Source organism: Mobula birostris, chromosome 5, assembly GCF_030028105.1.
Source record: "Mobula birostris isolate sMobBir1 chromosome 5, sMobBir1.hap1, whole genome shotgun sequence".
In the NCBI taxonomy this organism is placed as follows: Eukaryota; Metazoa; Chordata; class Chondrichthyes; order Myliobatiformes; family Myliobatidae; genus Mobula; species Mobula birostris.
Genome location: NC_092374.1, coordinates 187459432 through 187473900, shown reverse-complemented (window position 1 = coordinate 187473900; position 14469 = coordinate 187459432). Strand labels below are relative to the sequence as shown.

The 14469-nt window shown below is 47.1% G+C and overlaps 1 protein-coding gene across 5 annotated transcripts in view; it reads left to right on the top strand.

Moving 5' to 3' along the window:
• Window positions 1-8633, top strand: part of LOC140198141 (uncharacterized) — a 197954-nt gene extending 189321 nt beyond the window's left edge. For all 5 annotated transcript variants that reach the window (XM_072259103.1, XM_072259102.1, XM_072259101.1 and 2 more), the window contains 2 exons: window positions 2191-2237; window positions 6925-8633. In XM_072259103.1, the coding sequence (XP_072115204.1) occupies window positions 2191-2237; window positions 6925-7002 (125 nt within the window). In that variant the 3' untranslated portion in view covers window positions 7003-8633. The remainder of the gene's footprint in view (window positions 1-2190; window positions 2238-6924) is intronic.
• The last annotated feature ends 5836 nt before the right edge of the window (window positions 8634-14469 follow it).

Here is a 14469-nt window from a genome sequence, read left to right as displayed (position 1 = left end):
ACAAGGCTTGGTCAACAAATATGCAGATGACACAAAATGAGGAGATGTTGGTGATAGTGAAAATGGTTATCGTAGATTGAACAGTGATCCTGATCATTGAGGGAAGAGGGTTGAGAAGTGGCAAATAGATTTCGATACAGATAAGTACAAGGTATTAGATGCATTTTGGAAAATGGAACTAGTTTGCAACTGGTACTCTGAATGTTCGGGCACCAGGGAGTGCAATGAAACAGAGAGACCTCGGAGTACAAGTACATCGTTCATTGAAAGTGGTGTCACAGGTAGACAGGGTGGTGAAAAGGGCATTTAGCATGCTGACCATCTTCAGTCAGGACATTGAGCAAAGGAGTTGGGACATTATGCTGCAGTTGTATTAGTCACTGGTAAGGCTACATTTGGACTGTGTACAGTTTTGTTCAGCCTGATATAGGAAACATGTAATGAAACTAAACCAAGTGTAGAAAAGATTTACGAGGATTTTGCCAAGACTAGAGTTATAGGGAGAGGTTGGCCAGGCTATGTCTTTATGGATTGGAACATGGAGGAAGGAGACCTTACAGAAATGTTTAAAATAATGAGAAACGTAGATAAGGTGGATGGAATCAGCCTTCCCCAGGGAGGGGATCCCAAATCTAGGGGTGGGCAGAGATTTCAGGTGAAAGTGGAAAGATTTAACAGAGATCTGAGGAGCAACTTTTTCACACAGAGGTTGGTGAGTAGATGGAACGAACTGTCAGAGGAAGTGGTTGTGGGAAGTACAATCTTTTCATGTAAGAAATACTTGAATCGATACATTCAGGGACAGTACTTGGAGGGATATGGGACAGATACAGTAAATTGGTACGAGCTCAGAGAACAATGTGGTCAGCATGGACTCGTTGGGCTGAAGGGCCTGTACCTGTGCTGTATTCTCTATGATTCTACATTGCAACTTTACAAAACACTGGATAGGCCACACTGGGAGTACTGTGTGTAGTTCTGGTCACAACACTATAGGAAGGATATAGTTGCACTGGAGAGAGTGCAGAGGAGATGCGACGGGAAGTTGCTGGATTGGAGGAGTTTGGTTATGAGGAGAGATTGCATCGGCTGGGCTTGGTTTCCCTGGAGTGAAGGTAGCTAAGGAGTGACCCTTATAAGTATACAAGGTTGTGAAAGGCATAGATGGGGTAGAGAGTGAAAATCATTTCCCATGGTATGACAGGGGTATCAAAAACAACTTTTGGGTTTAAGCTGAGAGGAGGGAGTTTTGAAGGAGATGTGTGGGATGACCTCGGGGTTGAGGACCCCCCTGCTCGACCAAACCTTGGAATTCTCATTTCGGTGGATGCTGCACAATGTGTCCCCTGTTTCAAATCAGTACCCCGGAATAACAAACGGTACACAATATGCAGTTAAACGACTAAGATTTTATATTTGACTGTGGGGTTAGTAGATAAACAAAATATAAAATAAAATGTACCAAGAGACTTATTAATCAGTTCGTCAGTTCGTGCACAAATCGTTGGAGCTCACGGATTCCCCTGCGCTGATCCTCCGATCATTGTCGACCTCCGAGCTTCCGCCCAGAGCCCGGAGAGTCGGGTAGCCCACCGACTCCTCGAGCCCATCTCCTCTCTTCATTCCCCTCACGCCTTCTGCCCAAAGCCCGCAAAAAACCGATAGATTTTAGACAGACAAGAAAGAATAACCTCTCTCCCATTGGTTAACACTGAATTCCAAAGCCCCGTTATCTCTGCTTATAACCCAGACATGCTGCTACAGAGAACCCACTACCTCAGCAGTTAACATTACAGAGAAACCATTTTATTAGCCTTAGCAGTTAGCATAGAAGTGAACCCCTCAGAGATAGATGGGGTAGAGAGTGAAAATCATTTCCCATGGTACGATAGGGGTATCAAAAAGAACTTTCGGGTTTAAACTGAGAGGAAGGAGTTTTGAAGGAGATGTGTGGGATTAGTTTTTAAACAGAGAATGGTTGACATCTGGAACACACTGACATAGGATGACATGTTTAGTATTACAAGAACGATTTAGAACCTCATTTAAATAGACATGGTTTAGAAGGGTATGGACCTCATGTGGACAAAATAGATTGGTGTCCATGGCCGGTTAAAATAGCAACAAGTAATCTTCACCAATGTGCATCATTCATCTAGAATTTATAAGGGATTATTTCATTCATTACAGGCAGGAACGAAGAAACTAATGAGAACAACCGTGGTGAAACAGAGCAGGTATTTTGTTCATATAAATTCCTGCAGTTTTATTGTGTTTAAATAGTTTGTAAATTCACTGTTATTTCTCCCTCTCTCAGTTCACACATGAATAAAGTCATTGGAATCTTCCTGCTCTATTTATAGACATAGAAATATAGAAAAACTATGAAGTTGTGCCGAACATGTCCCTCCGTTAGAAATTACTACGCTTACCTATAGCCCTCTATTTTTCTAAGCTCCATGTATCTATCTAAAAGTCTCTTAAAAGACCCTATTGTATCCGCCTCCACCACCATTGCTGACAGCCCATTCCATACACTCACCACTCTCTGAGTAAAAAACTTACCCCTGACATCTCTTCCGTACCTACTCCCCAGCACCTTAAACCTGTGTCCTCTTGTGGGAACCATTTCAGCCCTGGGAAAAAACCTCTGACCATCCACATGATCAATGCCTCTAATCATCTTATACACCTCTCTCAGGTCACCTCTCATCCTCCGTCGCTCCAAGGAGAAAAGGCCGAGTTCACTCAACCTATTCTCATAAGGCATGCTCCCCAATCCAGGCAACATCTTTGTAAATCTCCTCTGCACCCTTTCTATGGATTCCACGTCCTTCATGTAGTGAGGCGACCAGAAATGAGCACAGTACTCCAAGTGAGGTCTGACCAGGGTCCTATATAGCTGCAACATTACCTCTCAGCTCTTAAACTCAATCCCACGATTGATGAAGGCAATGCATCATATGCCTTCTTAATTACAGAGTCAACCTGTGTCGCAGCTTTGAGTGTCCAATGGACTTGGACCCCAAGATCCCTCTGATCCTCCACACTGCCAAGAGTCTTACTGTTAATACTATATTCTGCTGTCATATTCTACCAAAATGAACCACTTCACACTTATCTGGGTTGAACTCCATCTGCCACTTCTCAGGCCAGATTTGCATCCCATCGATACCCCGCTGTAACCTCTGACAGCCCTCCACACTATCCACAATGCCCCCAACCTTTGTGCCATTAGCAAATTTCTAACCCATCCCTCCACTTCCTCAACCAGGTCATTTATAAAAATCACAAAGAGTAAGGGTCCCAGAACAAATCCCTGAGGCACTCCAAAGGTCACCAATCTCCATGCAGAATATGACCTGTCCACAAACACTCTTTGCCTTCTGTGGGCAAGCCATTCTGGATCTGCAAAGCAATGTCCCCTTGGATCCCATGCCTCCTTACTTTCTCAATAAGCCTTGCATAGGGTACCTTATCAAATGCCTTGCTGAAATCCATATACACTACATCTACAGCTCTTCCTTCATCAATGTGTTTAGTCATATCCTCAAAAAATTCAGTCAGGCTCGTAAGGCACAACCTGCCCTTGACAAAGCCATGCTGACTATTCCTAATCATATTATACCTCTCCAAATGTTCATAAATCCTGCCTCTCAGGATCTTCTCCATCAACTTACCAACCACTGAGGTGAGACTCACTGGTCTATAATTTCCTGGGCTATCTCTACTCCCTTTCTTGAAAAAAGGAACAACATCCACAAACCTCCAATGCTCTGGAACCTCTCCCGTCCCCATTGATGATGAAAATATCATTGCCAGAGGCTCAGCAATCTCCTCCCTCACCTCCCAGAGCAGCATTGGGTACATCTCATCTATTCCCAGCGACTTATCCAACTTGATGCTTTCCAAAAGCTCCAGCACATCCTCTTTCTTAAAATCTATGTGCTCAAGCTTTTCATTCTGCTGCAAGTCATCACTACAATCACCAAGATCCTTTTCCATAGTGAATACCGAAGTAAAGTATTCATTAAGTACCTCTGCTTTTTCCTTTGGTTCCATACACACTTTCCCACTGTCACACTTGATACGTCCTGTTCTTTCACGTCTTATCCTCTTGCTCTTCACATACTTGTAGAATGCCTTTGGGTTTTATTTAATCCTGCGCACCAAGGCCTTCTCATGGCCCCTTCTGGCTCTCCTAATTTCCTTCTTAAGCTCCTTCCTGTTAGCCTTATAATCTTCTAGATCTCTAACATTACCTAGCTCTCTGAACCTTCTGTAATCTTTTCTTCTTGTCTAGATTTATTACAGTCTTTTTACACCACGGTTCCTGTACCCTACCATAACTTCCTGTCTCATTGGAATGTACCTGTGCAGAATTCTACACAAATATCCCCTGAATGTTTGCCACATTTCTTCCATACTTTTCCCTGAGAACGTCTGCTTCCGATTTAAGCTTACAATTTCCTGCCTGATAGCCTCATAATTTCCCTTACACCAATTCAACGCTTTTCTAACTTGTCTGGTCCTATCTCTCTCCAATGCTATTGTAAAGGAGATAGAATTATGATCACTATCTCCAAAATGCTATCCCACTGAGAGATCTGACACCTGACCAGGTTCATTTCCCAATACCAAATCAATTACAACCTCTCATCTTGTCGGTTTTTCTACATATTGTGTCAAGAAACACACCTAACAAACTCCTCCCCATCAATATCCATTGCTCTAGGGAGATGCCAATCGATATTTGGGAAATTAAAATCTCCCATCATGACAACTCTGCTATTATTACACCTTTCCAGGATCTGTTTCCCTATCTATTCCTAGATATCCCTGTTACTATTGGGCGGCCTGTAAAAATCACCCAGTAAAGATATTGACCCCTTCCTGTTCCCGACCTCCACCCACAGAGACTCCATAGACAATCCTTCCATGGCATCCACCTTTTCTGCAGCAATGACACTATCTCTGATCCACAGTGCCACACCCCCACCTCTTTTGCCTCCCTCCTTATCCTTTCTGAAACATCTAAAACTCGGCACTTGAAGTAAGCATTCCTGTCCCTGAGTCATCCAAGTCTCTGTAATGGCCACCACATCATATCTCCAAGCTCTATGCTTCACGCTCTAAGCTCATCCGCTTTGTTCACAACACTCCTTGCGTTAAAATAAACACATCTCAATTCTTCGAACAGAGCGCGTCCCTTCTCTATCACCTGCCTGTCCTCCCTCTTGCACTGTCTACTAGTTTTCTCTATTTGTGAGCCAACCTCTTCTTCCCCAGTCTCTTCGGTTCAGTTGCCACCCCCCAGCAATTCTAGTTTAAACTCTCCCAGCTAGCCTTAGCAAACCTCCCCACCAGGATATTGGTCACCCTGGGATTCAAGTGCAACCTGTTCTTTTTGTACAGGTCACACCTGCCACAAAAGAGGTCCCAATGATCCAGAAATCTGAATCCCTGCCCCCTGCTCCAATCCCTCAGCCACGCATTTACCCTCCACCTCATTCTATTCCTATTCTCACTGTCGCATGGCACAGGCAGTAATCCTGAGGATGCTATCTTTATGGTCCTGCTTCTCAACTCCCTTCCTAACTCCCTATATTCTCCTTTCAGGACCTCTTCCCTTTTCCTACCTATGTCATTGGTACCAATATGTACCACGACCTCTGGCTGTTCTCCCTCCCAACGCGGTATATTTTGGATGCGAGCTGAAACATCCCAGACCCTGGCACCTGGGAGGCAAACTACCATCCGAGTTTTCTTCCTGCATCCGCAAAATGGCCTGTCTGACCCCCCAACTATAGAGTCCCCTATCACTACTGCCTTCCTCTTCCTTTCACTACCCTTCTGAGCTACAGGGCCAGACTCTGTGCCAGAGGCACGGCCACTGTTGCTTCCCCCAGGTAGGCCGTCTCTCCCAACAGTATTCAAACAGGAGTACTTAATGTCAAGGGGTACAGCCACAGGGGTGCTCTCTAGTACCTGACTCTTCCCCTTCCCCCTCCTGACTGTGACCCACTTGTCTGTCTCCCGTGGCCCCGGTGTGACCACCTGCCAATAACTCCTCTCTATCACCTCCTCGCTCTCCCTGACCAGGAGAAGGTCATTGAGCTGCATCTCCAGTTCCCTAACTTGGTCCTTTAAGAGCTGCAGCTCGACACACCTAGTGCAGAGACGGCCGTCCGGGAGGCTGGGAGACTCCGGGACCTTCCACATCTGACACCAAGCACAGAAAACTGGCCTCTGACACATACTTCCTCCTTTCCGCAACCAACACAAGTAAACCTACTTCACCTCGTCCCGTTACCGCCTAAGCCCGTTGAGCCAAAGCCCGATCACGCTGCTTCCTCTCACTCCTCTGCCCGCTGTATATGATGGTCATCTTTTTAAATCTGTCTCGCTCTACTGGCTGACGTCAGGCACCTGCACAGTCTCTCCTCTCTTTTACCCCGAGTAGTAAAATCTGCCTCAGATCCGGAAATCAGCCGGTCACCCACAGCCTTCTTGCTCCAAGTCAAAACCTGGTTTTGATTTATAATGCCACTCTCTCTCATTTATTGACACATGGGTTAGCAGGAATCATGACCTCTGTTACTGTCGATAATATCTGGTTAATTTTAAGTTAATTGACAGTATCCCTTAGTGTTTCATTACATTCTTGTTTGGACACTATTATGGTTATTTACCATTTCTATCAGTCTGTGTCTGGTTCTGCAGAAAGTGGTTGTCTCTGTCTGACCCCTTTGTAACATCAGTTATGTCCAATTAGTCACCTCTGCCTCTCCCTCATCCCACTCCTCTCCCCTGCCCTGTCCCACACCCCTCCCCCCACTGCCTGTCAGTCTGTCCCATCTTTATCTCAGTGAACAAAGTGAAGATTTGTCATCATGTATAACAAACACATTCTGTCCATTTTAGGATCCTGGAGAAATGCCGGAATTACAACCTCTCGGCCCAGGTCATGAAGCTGAACCTGAAAATCATCCGGTCAGTTAGAAGGGACACGGCAGTCTTCAGTTCCAGAGGTGACTGTGAGGGCAGGTTCTGTGTCCCTGCTGTAGACTGGAGCCTGGAAAATCCTTCCCTCCAACAGTGGGACCATGGTGCTCTGTAGCTGTAACTTGTATTACCCTGAGTGAGAACAACACTGCACTCATTTCAGCTCTCAGCTTCCGGTGAGGAATTCAATCCTGATAATCTGGCAAAATTCTCATTGGTACCGGAATCATTTTAAGGAACCATGAAAGAGGAGCCCAGAGGGGCTCGGTCCACAAGACCTTGTGGATTTATCTCTGATTTAGATCTCATGAAGGTGCAATAACTACATAATATGTGCTTCAGAAGACAGTCCTGACTGCAATCTGGGACATCAAATGCAGGGTCCCACACACAGTTCAACTGCTTTGCCTGATGAAGACAACCACAATCAGGTTTATTGTCACTGTGTTATGAGATGAAATTTGTTGTTTTGTGACCAGATCACTGCCTCTCAGATTCCTCACCTCGGGATCATTCATTGCTGATTTCTACCACATCTCACACTTTACTCCTTGCTGCTGCCTGGCTGTAGACCTGGAGGGTCACCAAGGCCCCCTTGTACAACAAGCACCTCTTGTGGTTAATGTTCCCCACCAGAATGACAAGGTCTCTCTGAGTCCCTCTCCTTTCCCATCATTTCCAATCTGTTTGTGAAGCAACAACATTTCCTATTGCTTGTATTTGTTTGTGCCATCAAGGCTGACTTCCCCTGTCGTAGCAGAGAGGTGAAGAGCTGGCAGCTGAGAGAGATCAAACAGAACGTCCCGATGTCACCATGTTCACTCTCGGCCATGGCATTGCTCTTCCATCACGTCGGTGTTACAGGAGTTACCCTTTGTACTCTCGCAGCCGTCAGTTGGAACTGGAGTTCCTTTGTTCACCTGTTTACTGGAATCTGCAATGAAATCACCCGGTTACAGTTTCAGGACAATAAATCCCATTCATACACGGATCGTTAACCCTGAGCATAATGATGAGGCCGGCATCATCCAACTCGGAGTGACACATCAGTGATGAGCATTTTCTTCATCAATCTACAAACATCGAGCTATTGCTCCTGGGCCATCCTGAGAAGGGTCACAGAGTTACACAGCACAGAAACTCCATACTGACCTTGTTGCCCATCCACACTGATCTCAGTTGCAATCATTGTGGGATCTACATCAAATTTGTCATTTTCCTGTCCAGGTTGACTGCTGTTAGTCAAACTGAGGACAGTGTGTAGACTCCACCCCACCTTTGTGTTGTTGTATCAGACTAAACCAGTGAATCCAAGCCCAGAAATCCTTTCCATTTTGTACAAGTATTAAAACTGCTCTGGCTGTTGCACTAATGCTGTCCTTAGAAATCCCATAAAGATTGTGATTTCCCCAGTGCCAATACCAGGTACAGCATTTCCTCACAATCTCCCTCCCATTTCTGTACAGTGAGCAGTGAAACTGCAATAAAACTCTATGAGTTTGAATGTTGTACTGGAGGGTGATTTGGGGATATTTTAATCCTATACTGTATGTACATGTGTACATTTGTATTTTAAACATGTTGCCTGGTGCCTTTTTATGACCATTGCTGATTAAATATGCCACTTCTGTTTTGCTGTTGGTTACTATTCATGAATGGGATCAGCCTAATTATAGGATAATTTACACTGTGGGAGGATAGCGGAGCATCCGAGGAAACCCACACAGTCACAGGGAGTGTGTACGAACTCCTTACAGACAGTGGTGGGAATTGAACCCGGGTCACTGGTACCATAAAGTGTTGTGCTGACCAATACAGTACCATGGTCCAGAAAATGCTGGAAACACTCAGTAGTTCAGGCAATATCTATGGAAAGAGAAACAGAATTAATGTTTCAGATTGAGGACGTCAGAAGTGGGAAAGATTGAAAACAGGTTGGTTTTAAATTACAAGGAGGATGGAGCGGTTCGGTAAAACAAAAGGGTCAGAGTTTCCGTGGGGTACGTTGTAGACGAGATCACTGGGTTTGTAATGAATGAAGTTATTAGGGAGGTGGAACATGAACAAAGGAACATAAAACTCTAGAGTGAGGGAGACGGAGCACACACAAAGGGATGTAAAAGTTGTGAAATGTAGAGCTGTAGGAAATGCCCAGCAGGTCTGTTAATGGAGAGAGAAAAACTGAGTCAATGTTACAGATGGGTGAGCTGCAGCAGAACTGATGGTTCTGAGAGAATTAGAGACAACAGGCTGTCTGATGTTGAATATCGAGTCTGGGAGGCTGCAGTGTGGTCAGGAGGAAGATTTTCATTTACAGTTGAGACAAAGTGAATTGAACCCACGGGCTGGAACTACATTTTACACAAAGGAAGGTGGGTGTGGTTGTTGTTTAATCATCCCAGTCCCCGGATATCGCTCTCATTTGCCGGGACCAATAAACACATCACATTACAAATATCCTGGAAAATATTCACATTATTCTCATGGGGCTGAACTGAGCCCACTTTGAACAGAAACCTGCATACCTGCCCGGTGGAACACAGGAAAATAAAACAAGTCTAACAGCTCAAACTACAACTACAGCTCCTTGTATTCCTGCCCATGTCTGTGTAACAAGGAGGGATTTAGCCATTTTCCTGGAATGGAAGGGACACTCAACGTTTTCGAATCGTTCCCGTCCATCCACCCACTGCTCCAGCTCACTCCAGTTTACTGCCATTCGCCTGACTGTCGGCTGTTTCTAACTGTGCAGTCTGCAGCTTCACTGTCTTTTAATTTAGTTGTTAAAAGCCAAATTTAAAAAGAGAGCACCAAATGGATTCCTTTTCCTGTCGCCCAGAGTGTAAAGGCAAGGTTTCTATTTAGAGTTTTTATCATTAGGTCTGTATTTCATTGAACATCTATAATGACCCACAAGTTACAAACAGGGCATCCTCTTTGTGTTGAAGGTGCTATATAAGTGCAGTTCATTTTGATGGACCCTGAGGAGCATTGAAGGCCAAGTCACTGGGAAATCTGCACCTCTTCTTTTTTTCCATCGAGGGACGTGAGATCGTTGCCAGTGTCACATGTGAGGGAGAGGCCAGCGGCTCGTTAGTACAACATCCTTCTCCGAGGATCGTCACCTTGTCGTGGAGAGGCTGGTGATGCAGATCCCAAGAGCGATGCCATCTGGAATTTATCTCCTGGTGTGGTCACCACAGTGATGCTGTCAAGGGGAAGGTTCCAGACAAAGAACGACCCAACTAAGACCTCAATGGTGGAGCTGACAGAAGGTGATCAAACTGCACAAAGACAGTGAACGCTGCAGCAGTGAAGGGTCCCAGTCACTGGGCCCCGACCCTGATCTGTCAAGGAACCTGTGGTAGCTGCCCGTGCATCTGAACCCAAAGGGTCCAATATCCTGGCAGGCAGGTTTAATAGAGCTGTTAGAGAGTTTAAACTAATTTGGTAGGGGGATGGGAACCAGAGTGATCAGGCTGAGGAAGGGGAAAACAGAAATAAATCAAAGATAGCGTGCAACAGCAATAATAGAAAGGACAGGCAGGAGATGAGGCATAATCACAGCCAGTGGGATGAGTTACAGGACAATAGAGCTGTGGTGCAGTTAGAAGAGAAAGCAACAAATACTGGACTTAAAGTGTTCTATCTGAATGCAGGCAGCTTAAGAAATAAAATGGATGATCTTGAAATTCAGCTACAAATTGGCAAGTATGACGTTGTGGCCATCTCTGAAACTTGGCTGAAGGATGGATGCCATTGGGAGTTGAATGTCCAAGGATATGTGGTGTATCAGAAAGATAGGTTAGTAGGCAGAGGGGATGGTGTGGCCCTGTGTATAAGAAATAATATTAAATCATTAGAAAGGGATGACATAGGATCAGAAGGTGTAGAGACTCTATGGGTTGTGTTAAGTAATGGCAAATGTAAAAGGACCCTAATGACAATTCTATGCAGGCCTCCAAACAGCAGCCGGGATGTGGATTACAAATTACAGCAGGAGATAGAAAAGGCGTGTCACAATGGCAATATCATGATAATCATTGGGGATTTTAACATGACATTGTATTGGAAAAACTGGGCAAGTACAGGACCTTAACAGAGAGAATTTCTAGAATGTCTAAGAGATGGCTTTTTAAAACAGCCTGTTGTTGAGTTCACTGAGGAATCGGCTGTGCTGAATTGGATTTTGTGCAATGATCCAGAGGTGAAAAAAGAGCTTAAGGTTAAGGAACCCTGAGGGAACAGTGATCACAATATGATCGAGTTCACTTTGAAATTTGAGAAGAAACTAAATTCCAATATGTCGGTACTTCAGTGGAATAAAGGAAATTACAATGGCATGAGAGGGGAACTGGCCAAAGTTGACTGGAAAGGGACACTAGCAGGAAGGACAGTAGAGCAGCAATGGCTGAAGTTTCTCTGAAAAAATGAGGGAAGTGCAAGACAGATATATTCCAAATAAAATAAATTTTCGAATGGAAGAAGAACACGACCATGTCTGACAAGTGAAGTCAGACCCAAACTAAGGGCAAAAGAGAGGGCATTCAAGGAAGCCAAAGCTAATGGGAAGATAGAGGATTGGAAAGCTTTGAAGAACTTGCAGAAGGAATCTAAGAAAGTCATCAGGAAGAAAAAGATGAATTATGAAAGGAAGCTGGCAACTAATATCAAAGAAGATACTAAAAATTTTTTTAAGTATATGAAGGGTAAAAGAGAGTTGAGGGTTGATATGGGACTGTTGCGGTGTGCTACACACAGCGCTAGAATAACCACACAGAGTCGGTGAGTTGGAGTTGCGAGAAAAGAGATTTATTCAAACTTCGCGGCCTGCTTTAAAGCCTTCCCGTTCCCACCCTCCCTGAGCGGGACTGCTGTGGGGAATGCATAATCGTAGACCCTCTCCACGCGTGGGATTTTTCCCCTGCTGGTGAAGATGGCCTAGCGCCCTTTTTGGGGCCGGCCTCTCTGCCGGCGCATGCTGTTTCGTGAGCTGGTTCGTGTGTGCTAGAAAGTGGGTCGCCACATAACCCCCTCCCCCCAGAACCGGCGATACCTCCCCCAATGTCCACAGTCTGAATCGGCCTCTGTTTGGGAGGTCTGCCCTTGCGCCGCGGTGCCTGAGCCCGGACCGGCTGCGCCAGGTCCACATGGGCCAGTTTGAGTCGGTCCACCGTGAAAACCTCCTCTCTCACCCCAATATCCAGCACAAACGTGGACCCGTTGTTCCTGATCACCTTAAACGGTCTCTCGTAGGGCCGCTGTAGCGGTGCCCAGTGTCTGCCCCGTCGTACAAAAAGAAAAAGTTCTGCAGGTCTTTGGGTACACAGGTCGGGCTCTGTCCATGCTGTGAAGTGGGGATGGGGGCCAGGTTACCGAGCCTCTCTCATAGTCTGTCCAGGACTGCTGTGGGTTCTTCCTCTTGCCCCCTTGGGGCTGGTATGAACTCTCCTGGGACTACCAGGGGCGCGCCGTACACCAACTCGGCTGACGAGGTGTGCAGATCCTCTTTGGGCACCGTGCGGATTCCGAGCAGGACCCAGGGAAGCTCGTCCACCCAGTTAGGCCCCTCCAGGCGGGCTATGAGAGCCGATTTCAGGTGACGGTGGAAGCGCTCCACTAGTCCGTTCGACTGTGGGTGGTAGGCAGTTGTGTGGTGTAGCTGTGTTCCTAAAAGGCTGGCCATAGCTGAGCACAGGCTGGAGGTGAACTGGGCGCCCCTGTCAGAGGTAATGTGGGCCGGTACCCCGAAGCGTGCTACCCAGGTTGCGATCAGTGCTCGGGCGCAGGATTCGGAGGTGGTGTCGGTGAGCGGGACTGTCTCTGGCCATCTGGTGAACCGATCTATCATAGTTAGGAGGTGCCGCGCTCCTCGTGACACTGGCAGGGGCCCCACGATATCCACATGGATGTGGTCGAACCTCCGGCGGGTGGGTTCGAACCGCTGCGGCGGAGCCTTGGTGTGCCGCTGCAGCTTGGCCGGTTGGCACTGCATGCACGTTTTGGCCCATTCACTGACCTGTTTACGCAGTCCATGCCACACGAACCTGTTGGCGACCAGCCGGACGGTTGTCCTGATGGAGGGGTGCGCTAAGTTGTGAATGGATTTGAAAAGCCGCCGGCGCCAGGCTGCTGGGACGATGGGGCCGGGTTGGCCGGTAGCTACATCACACAGTAGGGCTCTCTCACCTGGGCCTACGAGGAGGTCTTGGAGCTGCATACCGGAGACTACAGTCCTGTAACTAGAGATCTCATCGTCTGCCTGCTGTGCCTCCACCAGCACTGCATAGTCCACCCCCTGGGACAGGGCCTGTATAGTCGGTCTGGAAAGTGTGTCTGCATGACCAGGGGTCGGACACCTTAGTGAACGCAAAGGTAAGCGGTTTGTGGTCTGTGAACACGGTGAAGGGCCTACCTTCTAAGAAGTATCTGAAATGCTGGATTGCCAGGTATAGTGCCAATAGCTCCCGGTCGAAATCACTGTATTTGAGTTCAGGTGGTCGTAGGTGTTTGCTGAAGAACGCCAGGGGTTGCCAGCAACCCTCGATGAGTTGTTCCAGCACTCCACCGACTGCTGTGTTGGATGTGTCCACCGTGAGGGCAGTAGGAACGTCCGTTCTGGGGTGCACTAGCATCGCGGCGTTTGCCAAGGCTTCTTTGGTTTTAACGAAAGCAGTTGCAGCCTCTTCGTCCCAGGTAATGTCCTTGCCCTTACCCGACATCAGGGTGAACAGGGGGCGCATGGTTCGGGCTGCTGAGGGGAGGAAACGGTGGTAAAAATTCACCATACCCACGAGTTCCTGCAAGCCTTTGATTGTGTTGGGTCGGGAGAAGTGGCAGATTGCGTCTACCTTGGCGGGCAGCGGGGTTGCCCCGTCTTTAGTAATCCTGTGGCCCAGGAAGTCGATGGTGTCGAGTCCGAACTGGCATTTGGCTGGGTTGATTGTAAGGCCGAATTCACTCAGGCGGGAGTAGAGTCGACGGAAGTGGGACAGATGCTCCTGCCGACTACTGCTGGCTATGAGGATGTCGTCCAAATAGATGAATGCAAAGTCCAGGTCGCGTCCCACCGCGTCCATTAGCCGCTGGAACGTCTCTGCAGCATTCTTTAGGCCGAACGGCATTCGGAGGAATTCAAAAAGGCCGAACGGGGTGATGAGTGCTGTTTTGGGGATGTCGTCCAGATGTACCGGGATTTGATGGTATCCCCGGACGAGGTCTACCTTGGAATAGATCCTTGCACCGTGTAGGTTTGCTGCAAAGTCTTGAATGTGCGGCACAGGGTAGCGGTCTGGCATTGTAGCCTCGTTCAGTCTGTGGTAGTCACCACATGGTCTCCAGCCCTCCGTTGCCCTGGGCACCATGTGCAGGGGGGAGGCCCATGGGCTGTCAGAACATCGTATGATCCCCAATTCCTCCATCTTCTTGTACTCCTCCTTCGCCAGTTGGAGCTTGTCCGGGGGA